General features: G+C 41.0%; 1 protein-coding gene across 1 annotated transcript; it reads right to left on the bottom strand.

The window, feature by feature from the left end:
- Positions 1–26,028, bottom strand: LOC308283164 (fibronectin type III domain-containing protein 7-like; the record flags this gene model as incomplete). Its single annotated transcript, XM_080723544.1, has 14 exons — positions 1–8; positions 870–926; positions 1,206–1,268; positions 1,562–1,624; positions 2,139–2,201; positions 3,793–4,059; positions 4,543–4,803; positions 4,956–5,219; positions 5,652–5,912; positions 16,405–16,665; positions 17,128–17,397; positions 22,382–22,642; positions 25,122–25,382; positions 25,794–26,028. The coding sequence occupies 14 exons, from the start codon at positions 26,026–26,028 to the stop codon at positions 1–3; spliced, it is 2,595 nt and encodes an 864-aa protein (XP_080579670.1).
- Between the last annotated feature and the right edge of the window lie 381 nt (positions 26,029–26,409).

The raw sequence follows: 26,409 nt of genomic DNA, 5'->3' as shown, positions 1-26,409 counted from the left end.
TTACTGGCCTGGAGGATAAAGAAAATGCAATATGAAAAAGCAATTGATAGTATAAAGTTAAAATCCGGTGACATATCAATGGATCCAACAGAGATTAACAATTAATTTAGAGACTTTTATAAAGTATTATATAAATCAGAATATACCATAAATAAACAAGCACAAACTACATTTCACTATCGGTTACAATTTCAGACTATATCAGAGGAAGAAAAAATAGAATTGGATAGCCCATTGACGATGAATGACCTTAGTGAAATTATAGGGGGAATAAATAGTGGTAAAGAACCCGGACCTGACGGGATACCAAATACCAATAGAGTTTTACAAAATTTTAAAAGACAACTGGTAAAACCACTTTTGGATATTACGAAGAATCATTTAATAAAGTAACACTTCCAGACTCCTTGAGATTAGCCACAGTAATAGTGATACAAAAACCACATAAAACCTCAATAGAATGCTAGTCATACAGACCAATTAGTTTAATGGGATGTGATATGAACATTTTATGTAAAGCCCTCTCTACAAGACTATACAAATACCTACCCCAATTAATTAATGAGGATCGACAAGGCTTTATACAAAAAAGACAAGGATATCATAATATTAGAAGAGTTTTGAATATCTTACATGAGAAACATAATGAAAAAGACACAGCAATGTTATCAGTTGATGCTAGCCAGGCTTTTGATAGGTGTGTGTGTGTGTGTGCGTGCGTGCGTGCGTGCGTGCGTGCGTGCGTGCGCTTTGGGTCACAAGCTGAAAAGTTTGCTCTATCATCATGTCACCAAGACAGACCCGTCCAATTTGTCACATTTCTGGCCTGGCTGGCTCCATTTAATTATTTGTATCAAGGCATAACTTACCATATGTCTTGAGGAGTCCGAGGTCTCTGTTGAAGGTGGTCAGATGTGACGTGAGATCTGTGAACACATTAAGACATATGCAGTAAATAAAGGCTTCACTGAATGCTTTTGTTAAAGCCCCACTGCAGTCTGCACAGCGAGCACAAAATTATCTACAGTTTAGCATTACAACTAAGATAACATTCTCCAGGGCTGACCAATCTTTCTTCAAGGCTGTAAACACATGAATTTAAACTTAAACATTCAATTAAATAATATATTTATTTAATAAAAATAAATAGATCGAGGTCACATGTCAAAAAGACTGTTATCCGCAGACACATTTTATGAACTCACCTGAGTTCTGTGTCTTCAGAGCTGACACATCATTCTCCAGTGCGGACAGATCCTTCCTCAAGGCTGTAAACACATGAATTCAAACTTTTAAAGATTTATTTTTGTGGGGCCTTTATTTTGATGCCTTTATTTGACAGGATAGTAGACTGACAGGAAATGGGGAGAGACGGGGAGTGACACGCGGCAAAGGTCGTCCGGAACGGGAATCGAACCGGCGACGCCACCAGGCTACACAAAGCCTATGTGGTATGCGCCCAGACAAGTAGGCCAGCGGGCGCCCCGAATTCAAACTTTTACAATACATTTATTTAGTAAAAAGAAATAGATTAACATCATAAGTCAAAAAGGTTGGTTACACATAATGGCCATCTTCAGAGTTGACACGACATACTCTAGGGCTGAGTCATCATTCTTCAAGGCTGTAAACACATGAATTAAAACTTTTAAATTCATTTAGGCAAAATAATACATTTATTTAGTAAAAATGAATAGATGGAGGACACACGTCAAAACTCTGGAGACACAGCAGAACCATCTGTGATGAGTATGGATGAACACAGGCGCACTGATATCTGACGCACTGATTGACGCTGTCGCAGTGGTAGAAAGCGTACTTCACTTAAAGGGACAGGACACCCCAAATCAATTTCCTTATATTTTAACAAGTATAAATGTGTTGCTTGTGATAGGGAGCAATGATATATAGCCTATTCACAGCACGGCAGGAGAAAGTTGGCTTGTTTGTAGAAGACTTTTACATTTTAGCAATATTAAGCCATTCAGTCTAAATTGGCTCCCAGGGGGACCAACTGTAGCAGTGCAACCTAAATTTGAAATTATTAATCTTTTTAAATAAACAAAGGATGCACTCTAGAGGTCAAAAGTAGCATTACATTGTCTTTGTCTTACAGTAGGCTATGTTCTCTGTCTTACCAGAGCTGAATGTCAGGGTCTCACTCGGGGCACTGGAGCAGTTTCCATTAATAGCCTTCACCGCTACATTGTAGTTGGAGCCACAGGTGATGCTAAGAGTACAGTTGAGATCAGAGGACAGGCAGGTGGCATTGCCTTGACTACCCCAGCTAGAAACAGAGTACTGTCCAGCCCCCTTGCTGGCAGACCAGGACACAACAGCAGTGCTGCTGATACAGTCAGGAGATACCGAGACGTTGGTAGGAACACATGGCACTACAAAGAGAGGATGGATACAGAGTTAAACTTTACACAGCAATAATATGATAAACTAACAGAGCAAGGTGTTGTAAAAAAAAAAGGAAAAAAGAAAAACAATATAATTCTCAAAGGATTTTGCATTGTGGGTAACTAACTTATCTTTGCCTTCCATGCTCGTATCCACATCTAAATATTAAGCCATTCAGTCTAAATTGGCTCCCAGGGGGACAAAAAAATCTAAAGCAGAGATACAGTGTCTTTGGTGACCATCTTCTCACCTGTTGTCAGTACCACAGCTGAACTTGGCTTACTGTGACAACCTCTATCAACGGCTACAGCAGTGACAGTGTAGTTTTCACCACAGTGTAGATCAGTGAAAGAGCAGGAGTTTGCAGAGCTTGAGCTACAGGTCTGGGTGTGTCCATCAGGTGCTGTTGCTGTTGCTATGTATGATTCTGCTCCTGGAACAGGGGACCAGGACACTGTGCTTGCCCCACATGCTGTAGAAACATGAACATTACTGGGAGGGCAGGGACCTGGAGAGATGGAGGGAAGAAGTGGAGAGAAAGAAATATTATTCTATTTCATGTTTCATAGAACTAATCAAATAAAAGATACAGTGTGTTGAGCTTGAGAGTGGAGACTGTTCAGATTCATAGATGGGTTTCATATTGTGTGTATCGCTGCGTACCTGCAGCGAAGTGATAAGGACTGCTGGGATTCCCAGCACAAAAGTCAGCATACGGTGTCACTGTGATGTTATAGTTCTGTCCACAGGGCATGTTGGGTATCTGACAGCTGGTACTGTTGGCGTAGCAGTAATGTATGTGTCCATTCTGATCCACTGCTGTCACATTGTAAGCTGTGGCACTGGAGCTTCCTACCCAGGTCACATTGGCTGAGTTGGGACACGCCAGACTGGCACTAACACTCTCTGGGGCACACAGGACTGAATGGGACATCAAATAAGGAGAAATGATCGGTTAAGTTATTTAAAATTAATTGCTTCTCGCATAGTTATTTACAATTAATTGCTTCTAGCATTTAGGGAGCAGACTACATCCTACCTTAAGTACAGTACTCATATCTGCAAATTAATCATAGCCTACTTGTGAATCTCAACATACATTGATCTTAATAAAGTTAAGCAATCAATAACAATCACATTCTCATGTGTCTTTTACCTACATTTTCCATTGTGAGATCCATGCATTTATTCTTTCAGACAGACATTCCGAACAGTGCTATCTTTTTGTTAAACATTATCTCATACGTAAAAAAAGGAAAGAAAAAAATGTAAATGAAAAAGAATGTCTGAATGATATTGAAACAATTTAAATAGAGACTGAAATGTTGTGTACAAGGGAACTGCTCAATCACAGGCGCCCGTCCTTAAGCAAGCCGACTCCAGTACCTGAGTTCAGTTTGATCGGCGTTGAGGCGGGGGAACACGATCCATCAGTGTAGGTGACAGTGACGTTATACGTCTTCCCACAGGGCACCGAAAGGATTTCACATGTGTTGACCGTGTTGGAGGTGCAGCTGAGTTGAGCGCTGCTGTGGTCCTGTATGACTGCCGTGTAGCTGCCTGTGGGCTGTTCTCCCAGGTTCTCCCAGCTTATATCGACGTGATTGGACGTACAGTTTGCGACTGCTTGAACGCTGCTTGGAGCGCAGGGTCCTGGGGAGGAGGCAGGAAGAATTAAGAATAGTTATGTGACATTGGATTGCTTTAAAAAAATGTATAAGGCAAATGGTATGTATGGCAAAAGGAGTTTTTGTTGTGCAATTGCTTTGTAGCAAAACCTCTTTCAGATATTCCAGAGTAAAAAGATACATCATTCTTAACCATATAGCATTTTCCTCATGTCACAATCAATCCAACTCTTCTATGCCAACATTTTAGTTCAGGAGACCCTGACTATGAAGGTTGTTCACTGAAATTCATGGACTTTGCATGAGGATATGCTCTTCTTTGGGTGTGTGCGACAATGTGACACTTTGAAGGCATGAATATGAATGGGTATATATATACAGTATACATGTTGGATGGATGTTTTGACATGGTACGATGACATTGTCATGATTTTTGGAGCATGTGATGCAAGACACATTTCCATGTATTCGGACAATCATTTATAATCTTATCTTCCTTCTGGCCTACCTGTTGTAAACGGCACCGTCTCATTAACGGTGCTGTTGCACCTGAAGTTAGTGCCGATGACGGTGCCATTGTAAGTTGTCCCGCACTCAAGGCCCTCAACGATACAATTTGTTAATGCTGAATTGCAGCTGCGCACGATGCCGTTCGCATTCTGAGCCAGGGCCATGTAGAACACAGCTCCCTTGCTTATTGTCCAGTTAAATGTTGCAGAATTCTGGTTACAGCCCACTGCCAGGGACACGTTTGTGGGTTGACAGGGTGCTGGAAGAGAGAGAGATATTCGTCAACATCATCACAATATAGCAGTAAACAATTTTGCAAAGTAGAAGCCCACCAAAAGCCTCAGCACCCATGCATGATGTTAAATGGTTGACAGTATTGGACATGGTGCAGTCGTATTTTCCAGTGCCTACCAGTCACAGCCACTTGTCCCAGCACCCTGTTGGCACATTCACCGGCATCGTCAAAGGCGGTGACCCACACGCTGAGGTGTTCACCGCATGGAACACCTGCCACTATACAGGTGGTGCCAGTAGTGCTACAATTATATTCATCTCCTCTGTTCCCATAAACCTCCACCAGGTAAGATCCTGCACCGGCCGCAACATCCCAGCTTAAGGTCAGGTTGTCAGACTGGCAGTCGGATGATGTAATCACATTTGTTGGTCTGCATGGAGCTAGAGGAGAGACAAGGGGAGGAGGAACAAAAAACGTCAGATTTAATCTGAACATCCATCATTCTGTGTAAGGAGGATAATAAGTTAGAGAGTTTACTAAAAGTGAATTTTGAATTTGATCACCAAACCTTTTTAGGCCTAGAATTATTGAATGCTTTAACCAGTGAAAAATAGCAGATATACAAGCTCACAGCTGACATAGAAACATAGGTTTGTCCAAAAAACCTTAGAAGGATTCAAAAGACACTTATAGAATCAGGTCAAAATTCGAATTTTCACAACTTTTAAAAAATAGCAGATCTACAAGCTCGCAGCGCGGCACTCGGTGCCGTGCTGTGAGCTTGTATATATGCTATTTTTCAATAGTTAAAGCACAAAATAATAATACACTATAATGTGTACCTGTTCTAAATGGGTTAAATGGATACTCACTGGCAGGTACTGTTAATATGGCGCTGACTTCACTGTCACACTCTGTGCTTTTGGCGTACACAGTGTAATTGTAGGATAGACCACAGTGAGTGTCGGTGAAGTAACATGCCGTTTCGGTGGTCCTGCACTCAACAGTCTCCCCACTGCTGCTCACAGATTTGGCCACGTAGTAGATGGTGTTGTTGGTGGCCTCCCAGCTGTAGACGACCACTTTGCTGGCACATTCTCTGTATGCCGTGCGATTCGCCGGTGAACAGGGAACTGAACAACAGAGAAGAGAGAAAATGTGTTACCACAGCGAGTGTGTGTTCTTTGTGACCTGGGAGTTGTGGAGGATGAGTTTAATTTAGTTTTTCAATGTCTACTGTACAATGGGGAAAAATCCAGGATAAATATGTTAAGTTGGCCTTACAGTAAGTAAGGTTTTGTTTTAGTAAAATTCATAGAGAGGGCATGGCAGTTGTGGTGGAGAACGATGTACAGTATCTGGAACTCAAAGCCTGGACAATCAAATTATGTTTAGTTCATGTATTCTGTTTGTGTATGTTAATTTTGTTGTGAGTGTCTTGTAACCCTGTGTGGGCTAGGCACCTTATGGTGCAGGACACTATAATAAAATATTCTATTTACACATAGTTTGAATGGTGTTCAATCATACACCCTCGTCAATATTAAATCTATTTATTTCAGTCATGCAATGATATATAGTGTTTGGTAGCGTGGCTCAGCAGCTCATGTGATTCTCTAAAATCGTCCAAGCAGGACAAACTCTGATTTCACAAACCACCCAAAGCAGGGCCTACAAAATGCTATTGTATTAAACAAAACAAGCATGATAATAGATGAACCGACAGAATACACACATAATTAAAAGAACACGATACAATACATATGAACCTGTATTGAATGATATATTGACTTGGTGTAACCCTAAATGCTACTCTCTGGGGAGGGAGTTTGTTCATTGATAAGCTGTACTGTAATTTGTAAGAGTAATGTGGTTAAATAAACTACACAGAGAGAAGGTTTAGGAGTGTGGCCGTATGTGATTGAAGAGCATATGAGTGTGGGACCTTCTCGTTATGTAAACATTGAATAAAATAAAAGCTTGATTACATTGTCCCACTTGTTTGCACAGTTATTCTTGATCAAGTCCACAGTAGGCCACTCATTTTCAGTATAAAAAATATATATGACCACCAAGATTATGTACACAATCCACTGATGACAAATAGACTACATGGCTCTCAGGCTGTACAGTATCTAATGCAAATCTCAATATGAGGCTTCATCACCAGACCACCAAACCAACTGGGACTGTTTCCACCAGAGATGGGAAAAGTACTCACATTCTGTACTCAAGTAAAAGTACAAGTACTTGTGAAAAAAACTACTTTGGTAAAAGTAAAAGTACTCAACTAAAAACTGTACTCAAGTAAAACGTAAAAAGTACCGGATTTGAAAAGTACTTTTGAAGTAAAAGTATTTTACCGTATGTTTCTGTGCAAAGCCAATAGAATTTGAAGGATATTAAATTGAAGTAGGACTGTCATCTAAGGGGTAGCCTACTGTCATTTTAAAAAGTAATCTTACAATACTAGTTAACCCTTAAGTGCTGTTCGGGTCATTTTGACCCGTTTTACATTTTCATTTGGAAAAAAAAGGTAGAAGTTAAAAATGTTTCCACCTGAAACTCACTGGCCTTAAAGATTCTTCTGAGATGAACATGTAAAAAAAATATTTTTGCACTACACCCATGCTACACCCCCCTCATATTTTTTGAACCTTAAGTGCTGTTCGGGTCATTTTGACCCGGAAGCACAGAAATACACAGTATTATGCCAAAACACAGACACACAGTCACCCCCACTTCTAACACCCCCCTTCCGAAGCCCCATTCCGAACCCTGCCCCCCTTCCTATAAGCATGAGCAATATTGCCCAGTATTAAATGAAGTAGTTTTTTTTACATGGATTTCAGCTAAATCAGTAAAAACGCCTAGCTCTTTCAGTGTTTAATGTGATATAGCAAAGCAGAAATGCAAACATTTACCAAATATATCATATGAATTGTTTGGTATTGAGTCAAAGTCAATGTATCATGATGATTTGTTAAGTTCAAATTTATATTAGTGTTGTTTTTTTTAAACCAAATATCCACCGGGTCAAAATGACCCGAACAGAACGAAGGTGTAGTGAATCTGAACAGAACTTAAGGGTTAATATGTTTATGATGTCATTGTGAGAATGTGCTATAGTGTTGTAGTCGAGTCCACCTAAAGTGTCCAAGTCAAGTCCAAGTCCTAGGGGGTTCGAGTCCGTTTTGTCTTATTAAAAAGAAGGACAAATAAGACTTGGACTTGGACTATATGTGAGAGACAGCCGCTGGCCGCCGCGTCCACGTCCATGGACGCGGCCGTGGACGCGTCCATGGACGCGGACGCGAAAAAAACGTCCGTGGACGCGAGGCCGCGTCCACGGACGCAAACGGCCGGCCGTCCCGGCCGTGGACGCGGCCGTGGACGCAGACGGCCGGGGACGCGGCCGTGGACGAGGCCGTGGACGTGGACGCAAACGGCCGGCCGTGGACGAGTCCATGGACGAGGCCGCGAAAAAAAGGCAAGGTGTCTATTGTATGTATTTTTTGATGGAGAATTCAAATATGACCTTCTTTTTTGCATAGGACAACTCTAACCTGCATCAATTGGTATTTTATAATTGCCAATTGTACCCTATCCATCTGAAAAACAAATTGGATGTCTATTGTATGTATTTTTTGATGGAAAATTCAAATATTACCTTCTTTTTGGAATAGGACAACTCTAACCTGCATCAATTGGTATTTTATAATTGCCAATTGTACCCTATCCATCTCAAAAACAAATTGGATGTCTATTGTATGTATTTTTTGATGGAGAATTCAAATATTACCTTCTTTTTGGAATAGGACAACTCTAACCTGCATCAATTGGTATTTTATAATTGCCAATTGTACCCTATCCATCTCAAAAACAAATTGGATGTCTATTGTATGTATTTTTTGATGGGGAATTCAAACGTTACCTTCTTTTCTAGATAGGACAACTCTAACCTGCATCAATTGGTGCATCAACCTACTATCTATCTATCTATCTATCTATCTATCTATCTATCTATCTATCTATCTATCTATCTATCCATCTATTTATTTATACTTCACCTTTAGTCCAGAAGAGAGTTCAGCATCAGGAACTTGCACACATGGAACTGTGTCATGACTGTGTCATGGAGCTAAAACAGGGCTATGTTAAATACTCAAAATGACTCTGATGGACCAATCAGGGTGGTGGTGGGGGGAGGGATCAACAATAGACAGAAACTGGATAATGCTTTGTTAACTGTCCCACCTAAGTCCCTGCTAGTCTGAACAAACATCACCTTCCCTCTCATAACACTACTACTACATTTATATAAAGCTGCTCTTGCATTTGAATTCAAGTCTGACACAAGTTAAGGTTAACTTAGGTAGTATTTCATTTTGCTGGCTTTTAGGGTCTGTGTGTGAGTGTGTAGGCTCGCAAATTATTATAATTGTCATTAAGTGACTATATCTATCTATCTATCTATCTATCTATCTATCTATCTATCCATCTATCCATCTATCCATATATTTATTTATACTTACTGTTTACATTTTCTATAAATATTTATTTCTATATAAAACTCAGTTGTGTGGAGTTATTGTGTGCCTTTTCTTGTAGCTAAAGAGTCAATTTGTTCACTAGACATTAAGTCAAGGTTACTATTTTGAGTTGAAGCTAAGTGTTTTATTGCTTTGTGGTTTAACATGATTTAAAAGGCAAATTCATTGTTATGGTTACTTTAGAAGACTGCTTTTGCATTCATGAGTTAAAAAGAGAGCCAAGCTAATTTAAAGAGTTAAGTTAAAGGAACACAAAACATGACCTAACTCGCTGCCATTGGACAGACAGTTACAACATAGGCCTACTCTTATCTTTCACAGAACAGACAATTATCATTTGTTTTATCTATTTGAGACTATGTAGCTGCTCTATGGGAAATAGAGCATTATATCAGCCTATTCAATTGATAATGACCAATGGGTGCCAGTTTCTAAGTAGTTAACCATATTAACATAACAATATATGTGGCCTAGACATGGATATTGCCCAATCAACTCGTAATCTACAGAAATGTCCACCACATCACACAGTATAAAACTTAGTAGGCTCAGTGGATTCACCTATGTTAAATCATGTCAGGTTAGTTTGGTTCAAGGTTCAAGTATAATAATTTATGAGACAAAAATGTAAACAGCACAAATGTACAATCACATCTCGGCTAGAATGATAACATAAAGTCCTGACTACTCCTTGTTATTGTGGTCCTAAATACTACAATGATTAGTTTGGATGCATTGCTTCTATCATGTCCAATTAAAAATAAATACATTACATACATACAGAAATCTGCCTTCTCCTGTATTGTATTAGTGACATTCATTATAAATAGTAAAATAACAGGACAGAGCAAAAAAGGCCTCTGTTGTGTCTTTATCTGATCACATGCAATCAGACACTCACACTGCACAGCAATATATAAACTTTATTACAGGCTCAAGGCCCACAGGGTAAGAAGACAATACATTACAAAGATAATAATTTAAAAAAACAACAACAGAGAGTACATTCACAAAGCCCCACCGGAGCTAAAGAGGCACTCATGCCACTCATGCCAGTGTCCACTAATGGTAGACGTGTACCTGACAGAGCTACATCCAGGGTCTGTCATCAGTCTCTGGAACAATCTGAAACAATGTATCTTTCCTGTGGCTGTTATAATGAACACAAACAGATCAGAAAGTAATTTAACATACAACAATGTAAGGGATTCCTTTCTATTAAAAGCAAAATCATAACTGGGTCAAAGTTGCTTGGTTCTCCCCATATAAAGGCATGTAGGTAACAGTAACATGATATTATGTCATGAATGATAAAAGTAATGTTTAAACACGTTGATGTGTGTGAGTTTATCTGGAGACTTACTCAGTCTGTGACTTACAGAGATCTTGATGGTCTTTGGGTTCCACCCGTTCATCAGAATTGCCGCTGGTGCCGTCTAGAGATTTCATCTTCACTTGAAGTCTGGAGTCTATTATGTACAGTGTATTCTGGACAGTTGTGGACACTCTGCAACTAACCTAACCTAACACACACTATGTGTTAATGTTGATCAATATAATAATGTAAAAATACAAAGTTAAGTAGACCTAAGTAAGAAATAGTAAATACATTGTAATAATACATTGAAGGGGAAAATGTAGGAAAACAAATGCAACTCAGCATTGAATTTATGGCAAACATTTTGCTAACCCTTTCCAAATAATATACAATTAAGAAGTGGGATGTTACACTTAGTAAGAGAAAGAATTAATGAAATATTACATTTTTAAAAAGCTAGAAGACTCACCTATTATAGTAACCATGTGAATTGCTAATAATGTTATGGGTCAGATGTGTAAAGATCTATCACATTGTATTGTTCTTTTCAGACTCAACAATAATAATGATGATGTTACTTAAATGCTGATCAATGTGTGAATCTGGCTCTTATCAGGTGTGTGTTTTCTCTCCCTGTCCTGTGCTGTCCTCAGTTAAACCAAGACAGTGCTGTTGTGACCAATGTGGAAAAAGCCTTCAGCTCAATTTATTAACTCAAAGTAGACTAGAGAATTCATACCGGAGTGAAGCCATTCAGCTGTGAACAATGTGGGAAGTATTTTGCTCGGTCTGGACAATTAAAAGATCATAAGCGTTCACATACTGGAGAGAAACCTTATTGTTGTGACCAGTGTGGGAAAAGATTTGTTCAAAAGGGGATTTTAAAAGAACACCAGAGAATTCACACTAGAGAGAAGCCCTATTGCTGTGACCAGTGTGGGAAAAGCTTTACTCGATTGTCTTATCTCAAAATACATGAACGAATTCACACAGGAGAGAAACCATACAGCTGTGTCCAATGTGGGGAAAAGTTCAGTTTAATGGCTGCTCTGAAAGTACACCAGAGATTTCACACCGAAGAAAAGCCTTACTGCTGTGAACACTGTGGCAAACGTTTCACTGTAAAATCTAGCCTCGTACAACACAAGAAGATTCACACTTGAGAGAGACCTTACTGCTGTCACCAATGTGGGAAAAGGTTCACTCTGAAGACGGCTCTGAAAAGACACCTGAAAATCCACACTGGTGAGAAGCCATATACTGCTGTGTCCAGTGTGAGAAAAGGTTCAGTGATATGCATCATCTCAAAGCACACCAGAAAAATCACACTGGAAAGAAACCTTATTGCTGTGACCAGTGTGGAAAGAGCTTTCCTAGACTGGAACATATCAAAATACACCAACAAATTCACACCGGAGAGAAACCTTATATCTGTAACCAATGTGGGGAAAGCTCTGTCAGGTACACGTCTACCGTTAGAGGACACTGGCATGAGTGCCTCTTTAGCTCCGGTGGGGCTTTGTGAATGTACTCTCTGTTGTTGTTTTTTTTAAATTATTATCTTTGTAATGTATTGTCTTCTTACCCTGTGGGCCTTGAGCCTGTATAAAGTTTATATATTGCTGTGCAGTGTGAGTGTCTGATTGCATGTGATCAGATAAAGACACAACAGAGGCCTTTTTTGCTCTGTCCTGTTATTTTACTATTTATAATGAATGTCACTAATACAATACAGGAGAAGGCAGATTTCTGTATGTATGTAATGTATTTATTTTTAATTGGACATGATAGAAGCAATGCATCCAAACTAATCATTGTAGTATTTAGGACCACAATAACAAGGAGTAGTCAGGACTTTATGTTATCATTCTAGCCGAGATGTGATTGTACATTTGTGCTGTTTACATTTTTGTCTCATAAATTATTATACTTGAACCTTGAACCAAACTAACCTGACATGATTTAACATAGGTGAATCCACTGAGCCTACTAAGTTTTATACTGTGTGATGTGGTGGACATTTCTGTAGATTACGAGTTGATTGGGCAATATCCATGTCTAGGCCACATATATTGTTATGTTAATATGGTTAACTACTTAGAAACTGGCACCCATTGGTCATTATCAATTGAATAGGCTGATATAATGCTCTATTTCCCATAGAGCAGCTACATAGTCTCAAATAGATAAAACAAATGATAATTGTCTGTTCTGTGAAAGATAAGAGTAGGCCTATGTTGTAACTGTCTGTCCAATGGCAGCGAGTTAGGTCATGTTTTGTGTTCCTTTAACTTAACTCTTTGAATTAGCTTGGCTCTCTTTTTAACTCATGAATGCAAAAGCAGTCTTCTAAAGTAACCATAACAATGAATTTGCCTTTTAAATCATGTTAAACCACAAAGCAATAAAACACTTAGCTTCAACTCAAAATAGTAACCTTGACTTAATGTCTAGTGAACAAATGGACTCTTTAGCTACAAGAAAAGGCACACAATAACTCCACACAACTGAGTTTTATATAGAAATAAATATTTATAGAAAATGTAAACAGTAAGTATAAATAAATAGATGGATAGATGGATAGATAGATAGATAGATAGATAGATAGATAGATAGATAGATAGATAGATAGATAGATAGAGTCACTTAATGACAATTATAATAATTTGTGAGCCTACACACTCACACACAGACCCTAAAAGCCAGCAAAATGAAATACTACCTAAGTTAACCTTAACTTGTGTCAGACTTGAATTCAAATGCAAGAGCAGCTTTATATAAATGTAGTAGTAGTAGTGTTATGAGAGGGAAGGTGATGTTTGTTCAGACTAGCAGGGACTTAGGTGGGACAGTTAACAAAGCATTATCCAGTTTCTGTCTATTGTTGATCCCTCCCCCCACCACCACCCTGATTGGTCCATCAGAGTCATTTTGAGTATTTAACATAGCCCTGTTTTAGCTCCATGACACAGTCATGACACAGTTACATGTGTGCAAGTTCCTGATGCTGAACTCTCTTCTGGACTAAAGGTGAAGTATAAATAAATAGATGGATAGATAGATGGATAGATGGATAGATGGATAGATAGATAGATAGATAGATAGATAGATAGATAGATAGATAGATAGTAGGTTGATGCACCAATTGATGCAGGTTAGAGTTGTCCTATCTAAAAAAGAAGGTAACATTTGAATTCCCCATCAAAAAATACATACAATAGACATCCAATTTGTTTTTGAGATGGATAGGGTACAATTGGCAATTATAAAATACCAATTGATGCAGGTTAGAGTTGTCCTATCCCAAAAAGAAGGTAATATTTGAATTCTCCATCAAAAAATACATACAATAGACATCCAATTTGTTTTTCAGATGGATAGGGTACAATTGGCAATTATAAAATACCAATTGATGCAGGTTAGAGTTGTCCTATGCAAAAAAGAAGGTCATATTTGAATTCTCCATCAAAAAATACATACAATAGACACTTTTTTTTTTTTTTCCGCTGCCTTTTTTTCGCGGCCTCGTCCATGGACTCGTCCACGGCCGGCCGTTTGCGTCCACGTCCGCGGCCTCGTCCACGGCCGCGTCCCCGGCCGTCTGCGTCCACGGCCTCGTCCACGGCCGCGTCCACGGCCGGGACGGCCGGCCGTTTGCGTCCGTGGACAGGGCTCGCGTCCACGGACGTTTTTTTCGCGTCCGCGTCCATGGACGCGTCCACGGCCGCGTCCATGGACGTGGACGCGGCGGCCAACGGCTCTTGCTGCTATATGTAGTACAATATCCCAAATCACAGACGATAATTATCCAGTCTAATATCATGATATGGATACAAAAATAATATGAATTAAAAAAGAATTATAGGTTATAGGTCTACTACTGTAATCTATAACATTTTTAAACATTGCTGTTATAGCTGTGTCATTGTAATAAAGCTGCATGATTATGGCAAAACTTATATTATCAAACAAAATCTTATTTTAATATTTTTTAATAAAAGCTAAAATAAATAAATAAGGTTTCCCTATTCAAACACATAGCAGTACGTGCATGTCTGCATTTCATTGTTTAAGGTGAGAAATGTACCTTATGTCATTAGTCTGATGCCTTCAAGTATATGCAAAGCAAAAACATACCCCATGTTACTGCTTCAAGTTGTTTTGATTCGTTTTAACCTCTCTACAGAGACTTACAATGTTACACTTCTCTCTATTGATCAGTGCACTTTAAAACGTTCGGACGAGGCTAACGAGTTGTAATAGGCTACACCTGGAAAGACAAAAAGAGAAAAGACGTCAATTCTTAATCCAGCTGTACGGGTGGATTAATGATCACAAAGGCTGTGTTTGGAATTGGAAGCTGTGTAGGCCTACTGTTTAAATAAGGACTTATTTATTTGGGAACATGTCGAGGATGTCCTGCAGGCTGCAGGTAAGAGGAAAGCAGAGAGAGTTGTCTGTTGGCGAAAAAAGAACTTTTGGGAACTTGCTTGCTGCTGCTGCTGCTGAGCGGAGGGGCTCTGCGTGTGTGCCTGTGTGTGTGTGCGTGCGACTGTGTGTGCCTATCAGATGCGCATCAGATAATTCAGATATGCTCCGGCCCAAGATTAATAGGCTATATACCATTAAAACCAAAGTAACGAGCCTGTTTTGAAAATGTAGCAGAGTAAAAGTACAGATACTTGTGTTAAAATGTAACGGATAAAAGTAAAAAGTACTCAGACAAATAACTACTCAGTAAAGTACAAAGTACTGAAAAAAGTACTTTGTTACAGTAACAAAGTATTTGTACTTCGTTACTTCCCATCTCTGGTTTCCATCACTGAAACCCATTGTCCGCAAGTTATCTAATTCAGCCTACAAAGAAACTGTCTCCTTTTGTGGGAGTCCTCTATTGTCTACTTAAAACATAAACGTCTGTCGTAAGCACACAGACTAGGAGACTAGGAACCTTTTCACTTTCCAGGCTGAAAGCTACGGCTGACCTTTCACAAACACCCTCACTTCAATGACCCGCAGAGAACTCTAGATCAGCTCCCGGTGGCTTAATGACAGGGTGTGTTCCTCTGCTAAGGATGGGAAAACAACACAGGACACCACAGAAGGAACCTGAGCCAGCTCCCAATGGACTGACTTGACGACGAGGGTCGGTTTTGACGGGAGCTTACAGTAACGACGCGTGAGACGATGTACAGAGATGTACAGAAATCACAGTGTGAGGCAGGTGACGGGAACATGAACACTGAGAACAAAGCATGAATGAAAGTACGTGGAAGTGACACTGCCATGTTGACCGGTCCATGTGATTGTGTTTCCCCCGGCCCAAAAAACAAACAGGCACGCATGCATGCACACACATAAACACAGGGGTGTCACAAGGGGGTGGGGGGGAAGTGGGACTGAGTTACTAGGGCTCAACGTAACAGGGGCCTGGAATTATTTTTTACTTTTATCACTTGGTGCCGCGCTGTGAGCTTGTAGATCTGCTATTTTTGGAAAAGCCGTGAAAATGTGTGCAAATCTTGGAATATATGTATGTTTTAAGCAAACATTTGTAACTTCTTGCTTCTGGGGGGTCCCTGGAACTAAATATTTTGAGATGGGGGTCTGTGGCCAAATACATATCATTTTGGGGGTCCTTCACATGAAAAAGCTCATGAGGGGCCCGCGGTGAATCCTTGTACCCAGGCCCCAGGGAATCTGGTGCGACACCCCTGCACACACACACACACACACACACACACACACACACACCTGTGTCGAAGAGGGTGGTGGTGTTGGAGAGGCTCGTGCAGTCGTCGGAGACGGCTGTGACGTGGACCTGGTACTTCTCCCCGCACTTCAGACTGGTGATGTTGCAAATAGTGGAGGCGGAGGTGCAGTTGAGCTCTGCGCCCGTGCCGTCGATGACCAGGGCCTTGTAGGAGTTGGCCCCAAACACCGCTCCCCAGGTCACCGTCACCATGCTCGTCGTACAGATGTATGACACGGAGATCGAACTGACTTTGTCTATGGCTGTGAGGGGAGGAGAAACATAAACAGAGTTTAATGAAAAAGGATAGTGCATTTTTGTGGTAGGAAGATGAAGAGAGGAGGGAGAGGGAATGTCCATAGTACATTTAATTTAGAAAGAATCTGCATAATTTTATATGCACATCCAAATACATATCATTCTGGGGATCCTTGACATGAAAAAGTTTGAGAACCACTGATGTAGCAGCATAGGTTTTTCAGAAAACTGTTAGGATTTAGAAAGCATTTGTAGAATCAGGTCTTGATGGGTTAAATTAACATCCCCTGGTTCTACACAATGTACACAATGCTCAAGCCGTGGACGCACTTAAGCCGTGGACGCACCTATGGCAGCACTGCAGCAATGTTGGTTAACAGATTGACTGGTTGATTGATAAACACTGCAACAAGCTTGTTGCAATGCAGTTTGGAGAAACCGTGCTAATCAAATGATGAAATGCTCACTCTGGGTTGTGTGTGAGATGTTGGCAGGCTCGCCGGCCACCAGGAAGTTGTTGACTGATGACACGCCGACAGTGTAATCGGAGCAAGGCTGAAGATCAGTGAGGTCCATCGTTGTATCTGAGGTTCTAATGACGACCGGGGTGACGCTGGGGTCATTGTTGTCACTGAGTTTCACTTCATACTTCAGGACGCCAGACAAAGCATTCCACAAGACCGTGGCAGTGCTTTTCCCCATTGACACGAGTTGCACACCCGTTGGTGGCTGTACCACTGTGAGGAGAGAATATGAGCTGTTGAATCTGTACATTTCAAGTTCCCCGCCATTTACAAATGTCAATGAAGTGTCATTTCTAGTTTCCCTTTACATTTTACAGTTTGCACACTGGCATTAACTAACAGTAGGCCTATGTATTTGGGCAACTTCTAAATACAATATAAATTCATTCAATAGGGTGGCCTATAATCATTAAAACATCAGTTCTGACTTACATGTTGTGATTGTCTTAGATCCACTCTTGGTCCCATTGCCAGCACTATTAGAGGAGTAAACATTGCAACTGTAGGTTGTGGATGGAATTAGACCAGACACCTGTGCACTGGTGGTTGTGAACTTTTGGTTGTAGATCGGTGCACCCATGCCTCTAAAGACGCTCAAAACCAAGAAGTACTCGGTCGCCCCCGTCACGGTGGACCATTCAAACTTTATCGAGGTACTGGAAATGGCTTCGGAAAGGGTGAATCGGGACGCGGCCGGTACTGTAGGAAAGTAATATCAAGGATTTATAGTTAATTAGTTGTGAAGCTTCACTTTCTCTTACATTTTATTTCAATGTTAATTTTGAAAGCAACCTTTCTATGTGTACCTGTCCATGCCATACTCGTAGTTGTGGGCTCGCCTGAAAGGCGAGCACACTTTAGATATTGTCATTATTTATCTATCAGTCAGTCAGTCAGTCAGACAGACAGACAGACAGTTCTCCTCAAAACTTCGGTATCTTACTACTCCTACATACTTAGACAGAAAATGGAAATAAAGACATCAATGTCTTCAGCTTACTGTGGCGACGTGTGCTATAATTTTTTACAGCAATCGGCCAAATGGTGGCGCTGTAGGAAGCCTTCGAATGTGCGAACTTTGAACAGATAGAGCTCATGCTCTGTTTGAGGTACAACCATGAAACCTGTATACACGTATGCGTCTCCTCATGCCGAACAACTTTTATGCTCTGACCTTTAACCTCTGACCTTTAGATCCCCCAGAATTTTGAATTATATGAAAAACAGTAAAGTCTATCTCCTCCTGGCATTTTTGCGTTACGTGCACGAAAACTTTTTCACATGAACTTTGGACTAATATGGTCAAACTGTCTGGTCGGATTTCTTTTAAAGTGAAATATTTTTTTTTAATAATTCAATCAATATTGCGGTTTTATACAAATTATTCTTCGGCCTCTAAATCATACATGCAAAGTTACACATTCATGGCATTTGGCAAAGATGTAGAGGGTTAGTCAAAGTATCACTGAAACCAATTTTATTCCAATCGGCCAAAGGGGGGGCGCTATACGAAGCGTTTGGAAATTCAAACTTTAAACGGGCATAAGTCATGCCTCGTTTCGTTTGAAGACATGCAACTTGCTTACACGCGTGCTTTGACTCAAGCGGAAGACATCTGTGTCTTTGTTAAGTAAGCTCCGCCCTTAGATTTTCCGCCATTTTGAGCAGTTTGTAAAACGCTCTCGGGCACACAAAGAAAGACGCAGCGATGATGTCTTCTCGTAATGGAACAGCCGGCGCTAATGGGAAGCTAACGCTATACAGCGTATCTCACATCTCAGCCTCTCGTCTGTGGTAAAAAATAAAACCCCGCCACTCACGAACGCTTCTTACCTTTTGTGAACATTCTGTCCAAAAAGTAAAGGTCCTATACACTTCTCTCAACTGTTTACTTTTCAAGTGTGGAAGAAAATCCAATCAGCGTGTTGAAATAAAGAGTTTATATCACTCATTTTGTCAGCCGGTGCATTATTTTCCCCTCTATTATTCGTTGTGTCAATACCACGTGACCAGGGGAGGTAGCGTGTCTAAAAACAAAGGACCGGCTGACAAAATGAGCGATATAAACTTTATTTCAACAAGCTGCTTCGATTTTCTTCCACGCTTATGAAGTAAACAGATGAGAGACCGGCATAGGACCTTTACTTTTTGGATATAATGTTCACAAAAGGCAAGAAGCGTTTGAGAACGGCGGGGCTTTATGTTATACTACAGACTAGTGGCCGAGCTGCGAGATACGCTATAGCGTTAGCTTCACGCTAGCGCTGGCTGTTTATTATGAGAAGCAGTGGCTAACGGCTAACGCTAACGTTAGCTAGCGCTAGCTGCAGGCTAACGCAGGCATCGTATACACAACTGGAATTGTTGCTCTATTGTTGCTCTTCTACAAGCTCACAACGTGAGGCGGTTAAGCCTGTCAGAACCGTCAGATTATCCTTCTGACTGAAGTTACACAAACACTGATGATGTTACATGTAGCACAGTTAGCACAGTTAGCCGACCAATTTCGATAGGTCACGAGTTACGGTGTTGCGCACGTGCATTCCCGTAGAGCAACGTGGACTGACGAAAACTGGTGCCCCATAGAACTTTGTGCCACTATAGGAAAAAATACTTTCCTTTTCTCATTTACTTGAGTAAAAGTATCAGTAGGCAGTAGCACTGCAAATTAGATATACTCTGTTACAAGTAGAAGTCCAGTATTAAATACATATATTTTTAAGATAGCAGATCTACAAGCTCACAATGTGAGCTATTTTCAAATGGCCAAAATGTGTATAGGCTACAATAACAGCTGAAGTGGTTAATGTATGTTTTGGACTATTAAAATCAAAATCTACAAAGCAATAACTAAAGTTTAAAACATACATAAACCACTTTAGCCCTATGTTATACCAAGGCTATTTGAAAATAGCCGATCTACAAGCTCACAACGCATTGCGGTGCGACGCGTTGTGAGCTTGTAGATCTGCTATTTTCAAACATTTTGTACTTTTACTTTTGGTACTTTAAGTACATTTGGATACCAATACTTTTGTACTTTTACTCAAGTACATTTTTAATTCTGGACTTTTACTTGTAACAGAGTGATTCTACATTGCAGTATTGATACTTTTACTTAATTATAAAATGTAGGTACTTTTGTAATACACTATTTTAGTGAAAAATAAAAACTACAAAAAGAAGAAAATGACAGGATGAGCATATAAGGATGGGAGGAGGTAGAAAAGACCACTGGCCACTATTTCTGACATGGCTGCAAGCACTATAGCACAATATATTACCACAGGTCTACTACTAAATAGTAGTTTTAAATAATTGTAGTGGAATAAAAGTAAATTTGAAGTTGACAGCTATACCACTGTGGGTGTGGTTTGACTTGGGGGGAGTGATTTAGGGGTGTAGGTAAGTACCTATTGTCCCTCCCATTGTCACACCCACTTCTGGCTACCTAGAGGTGTCAAAATGTTCCTTGCATTCAAATGGCTTTTTAAGCACTTTGGGTTTTATGGTGCAACAAGTTTAAAATGTCCATAACTTCTTCAAATATGCTCCAATTCCAACAAATGATACATCATATGAAAGCTTAGATTCTGTACTTGGATAATCTGTACAAAAAAGAAAAATGACCAATGCAGACATAAGGAACAAAGTACCAGACCTAGTCACAATTTTAGAAGCTTAATTTGTCTTTTTCATACATTTTACGTTAGGAGATTAATTAATTCAGCAATTAAGTCACTTGTCCTTACTGTACCAACTGTAGCAGCGCAACCTAAATTTGAAATTATTAATCTTTTTAAATAAACAAAGGATGCACTCTAGAGGTCAAAAGTAGCATTACATTGTCTTTGTCTTACAGTAAGCTATGTTCTCTGTCTTACCAGAGCTGAATGTCAGGGTCTCACTCGGGGCACTGGAGCAGTTTCCATTAATAGCCTTCACCGCTACATTGTAGTTGGAGCCACAGGTGATGCTAAGAGTACAGTTGAGATCAGAGGACAGGCAGGTGGCATTGCCTTGACTACCCCAGCTAGAAACAGAGTACTGTCCAGCCCCCTTGCTGGCAGACCAGGACACAACAGCAGTGCTGCTGATACAGTCAGGAGATACCGAGACGTTGGTAGGAACACATGGCACTACAAAGAGAGGATGGATACAGAGTTAAACTTTACACAGCAATAATATGATAAACTAACAGAGCAAGGTGTTGTAAAAAAAAAAAGGAAAAAAGAAAAAGAACATAATTCTCAAAGGATTTTGCATTGTGGGTAACTAACTTATCTTTGCCTTCCATGCACTTATCCACATCTAAATATTAAGCCATTCAGTCTAAATTGGCTCCCAGGGGGACAAATAAATCTAAAGCAGAGATACAGTGTCTTTGGTGACCATCTTCTCACCTGTTGTCAGTACCACAGCTGAACTTGGCTTACTGTGACAACCTCTATCAACGGCTACAACAGTGACAGTGTAGTTTTCACCACAGTGTAGATCAGTGAAAGAGCAGGAGTTTGCAGAGCTTGAGCTACAGGTCTGGGTGTGTCCATCAGGTGCTGTTGCTGTTGCTATGTATGATTCTGCTCCTGGAACAGGGGACCAGGACACTGTGCTTGCCCCACATGCTGTAGAAACATGAACATTACTGGGAGGGCAGGGACCTGGAGAGATGGAGGGAAGAAGTGGAGAGAAAGAAATATTATTCTATTTCATGTTTCATAGAACTAATCAAATAAAAGGTACAGTGTGTTGAGCTTGAGAGTGGAGACTGTTCAGATTCATAGATGGGTTTCATATTGTGTGTATCGCTGCGTACCTGCAGCGAAGTGATAAGGACTGCTGGGATTCCCAGCACAAAAGTCAGCATACGGTGTCACTGTGATGTTATAGTTCTGTCCACAGTGCAAGTTGGGTATGTGACAGCTGGTACTGTTGGCGTAGCAGTAATGTATGTGTCCATTCTGACCCACTGCTGTCACATTGTAAGCTGTGGCACTGGAGCTTCCTACCCAGCTCACATTGGCTGAGTTGGGACACGCCAGACTGGCACTAACACTCTCTGGGGCACACAGGACTCGGCGCGGCACTCGGTGCCGTGCTGTGAGCTTGTATATATGCTATTTTTCAATAGTTAAAGCACAAAATAATAATACACTATAATGTGTACCCGTTCTAAATGGGTTAAATGGATACTCACTGGCATGTACTGTTAATATGGGGCTGACTTCACTGTCACACTCTGTGCTTTTGGCGTACACAGTGTAATTGTAGGATAGACCACAGTGAGTGTCGGTGAAGTAACATGCTGTTTCGGTGGTCCTGCACTCAACAGTCTCCCCACTGCTGCTCACAGATTTGGCCACGTAGTAGATGGTGTTGTTGGTGGCCTCCCAGCTGTAGACGACCACGTTGCTGGCACATTCTCTGTATGCCGTGCGATTCGCCGGTGAACAGGGAACTATATGAACAACAGAGAAGAGAGAAAATGTGTTACCACAAAGAGTGTGTGTTCTTTGTGACCTGGGAGTTGTGGAGGATGAGTTTAATTTAGTTTTTCAATGTCTACTGTACAATGGGGAAAAATTCAGGATAAATATGTTAAGTTGGCCTTACAGTAAGTAAGGTTTTGTTTTAGTAAAATTCATAGAGAGGGCACGGCAGTTGTGCTGGAGAACGATGTACAGTATCTGGAACTCAAAGCCTGGAAAATCAAATTATGTTTAGTTCATGTATTCTGTTTGTGTATGTTAATGTTGTTGTGAGTGTCTTGTAACCCTGTGTGGGCTGGGCACCTTGTGGTGCAGGACAATAAAATATTCTATTTACACATTGTTTGAATGGTGTTCAATCATACACCCTCGTCAATATTAAATCTATTTATTTCAGTCATGCAATGATATATAGTGTTTGGTAGCGTGGCTCAGCAGCTCATGTGATTCTCTAAAATCGTCCAAGCAGGACAAACTCTGATTTCACAAACCACCCAAAGCAGGGCCTACAAAATGCTATTATATTAACTCATATGCTGCCAAAAAAATACCCCTTTGTACCCACTTCTCTGCCATGCCCGTAGAACCCGTAAATGTAATAAAAATTAATAAAAACATTTTTTTTATCGAAGCGGAACTAAAATTCCGGAACTAATGTTCCGTGATCATCGTTTCTACACGGACACATTATTGAGCGGACCAGTTTAACATTGAGCCCTAAACCGGAAGCGGGTGGTCCGTCCTCTATTTTGGCCCGTTAGCTTACTGTGTGAACTCCGCGGCTTACAGATGGAGAACGGATTGATCAATTTTCAAAATTTCAACGGATTTGAGAAGCTGATGGAATACGCGAACACACGATGCATAGCAGTGTCCGATCGCGCACGATGGGAATTGGATGAGCGCCCGCGTTAACAGGTAGGAGAAGCCAGCAGTGAAAGACATAGAGAAATCTGCGGGATTTACGGGCGAAAACTACGAATGAGTTAAACAAAACAAGCATGATAATAGATGAACCGACAGAATACACACAGAATTAAAAGAACACGATACAATACATATGAACCTGTATTGAATGATATATTGACTTGGTGTAACCCTAAATGCTACTCTCTGGGGAGGGAGTTTGTTCATTGATAAGCTGTACTGTAATTTGTAAGAGTAATGTGGTTAAATAAACTACACAGAGAGAAGGTTTAAGAGTGTGGCCTATGTGATTGAAGAGCATATGAGTGTGGGACCTTCTCGTTATGTAAACATTGAATAAAATAAAAGCTTGTTTACATTGTCCCACTTTTTTGCACAGTTATTCTTGATCAAGTCCACAGTAGGCCACTCCATTTTCAGTATAAAAAATATATATGACCACCAAGATTATGTACACAATCCACTGATGACAAATAGACTACATGGCTCTCAGGCTGTACATTATCTAATGCAAATCTCAATATGAGGCTTCATCACCAGACCACCAAACCAACTGGGACTGTTTCCACCACTGAAACCCATTGTCCGCACGTTATCTAATTCAGCCTACAAAGAAACTGTCTCCTTTTGTGGGAGTCCTCTATTGTCTACTTAAAACATAAACGTCTGTCGTAAGCACACAGACTAGGAGACTAGGAACCTTTTCACTTTCCAGGCTGAAAGCTACGGCTGACCTTTCACAAACACCCTCACTTCAATGACCCGCAGAGAACTCTAGATCAGCTCCCGGTGGCTTAATGACAGGGTGTGTTCCTCTGCTAAGGATGGCAAAACAACACAGGACACCACAGAAGGAACCTGAGCCAGCTCCCAATGGACTGACTTGACAACGAGGGTCGGTTTTGACGGGAGCTTACAGTAACGACGCGTGAGACGATGTACAGAGATGTACAGAAATCACAGTGTGAGGCAGGTGACGGGAACATGAACACTGAGAACAAAGCATGAATGAAAGTACGTGGAAGTGACACTGCCATGTTGACCGGTCCATGTGATTGTGTTTCCCCCGGCCCAAAAAACAAACAGGCACGCATGCATGCACACACATAAACACAGGGGTGTCACAAGGGGGTGGGGGGGAAGTGGGACTGAGTTACTAGGGCTCAACGTAACAGGGGCCTGGAATTATTTTTTACTTTTTTCACTTGGTGCCGCGCTGTGAGCTTGTAGATCTGCTATTTTTGGGAAAGCCGTGAAAATGTGTGCAAATCTTTGAATATATGTATTTTTTAAGCAAACATTTGTAACTTCTTGCTTCTGGGGGGTCCCTGGAACTAAATATTTTGAGATGGGGGTCTGTGGCAAAATACATATCATTTTGGGGGTCCTTCACATGAAAAAGCTCATGAGGGGCCCGCGGTGAATCCTTGTACCCAGGCCCCAGGGAATCTGGTGCGACACCCCTGCACACACACACACACACACACACACACACACACACACACACACACACACACACACCTGTGTCGAAGAGGGTGGTGGTGTTGGAGAGGCTCGTGCAGTCGTCGGAGACGGCTGTGACGTGGACCTGGTACTTCTCCCCGCACTTCAGACTGGTGATGTTGCAAATAGTGGAGGCGGAGGTGCAGTTGAGCTCTGCGCCCGTGCCGTCGATGACCAGGGCCTTGTAGGAGTTGGCCCCTAACACCGCTCCCCAGGTCACCGTCACCATGCTCGTCGTACAGATGTATGACACGGAGATCGAACTGACTTTGTCTATGGCTGTGAGGGGAGGAGAAACATAAACAGAGCTTTAATGAAAAAGGATTTTTGTGGTAGGAAGATGAAGAGAGGAGGGAGAGGGCGTGTCCATAGTAAATTTAATTTAGAAAGAATCTGCATCATTTTATATCCACATCCAAATACATATCATTCTGGGGATCCTTGACATGAAAACGTGCCGCATAGGTTTTTCAGAAAACTCGAATCAGGTCTTGATGATTGATTAAATTAACATCCCCTGATTCTACACAATGTACACAGTGCTCAAGCCGTGGACGGGGTCCATGGCAGCACTGCAGCAATGTTGGTTAACAGATTGACTGGTTGATTGATAAAACACTGCAACAAGCTTGTTGCAATGCCGTTTTGAGAAACCGTGCTAATTAAAATGATCAATGATGAATTGCTCACTCTGGGTTGTGTGTGAGATGTTGGCAGGCTCGCCGGCAATATCGAAGTTGTTGACTGATGACACGCCGACGGTGTAATCGGAGCAAGGCTGCAGATCAGTGAGGTCCATCGTTGTATCTGAGGTTCTACTGACGACCGGGGTGACGCTGGGGTCATTGTTGTCACTGAGTTTCACTTCATACTTCAGGACGTTAGGCAAAGCAGTCCACGAGAACGTGGCGGTGCTTTTCCCCATTGACACGAGTTGCACACCCGTTGGTGGCTGTACCACTGTGAGGAGAGAATATGGGCTGTTGAATCTGTACATTTCAAGTTCCCTGCCATTTACAAATGTCAATGAAGTGTCATTTCTAGTTCCCTTTACATTTTACAGTTTGCACACTGGCATTAACTAACAGTAGGCCTATGTATTTGGGCAACTTCTAAATACAATATAAATTCATTCAATAGGGTGGCCTATAATCATTAAAACGTCAGTTCTGACTTACATGTTGTGATTGTCTTAGATCCACTCTTGGTCCCATTGCCAGCACTATTAGAGGAGTAAACATTGCAACTGTAGGTTGTGGATGGAAATAGACCAGACACCTGTGCACTGGTGGTTGTGAACTTCTGG

The sequence above is a fragment of the Nannobrachium achirus genome, assembly GCF_963921795.1.
Source record: "Nannobrachium achirus genome assembly, chromosome: 4".
NCBI classification, from domain to species: Eukaryota; Metazoa; Chordata; class Actinopteri; order Myctophiformes; family Myctophidae; genus Nannobrachium; species Nannobrachium achirus.
This window is presented reverse-complemented; position numbering and strand designations above follow the sequence as displayed.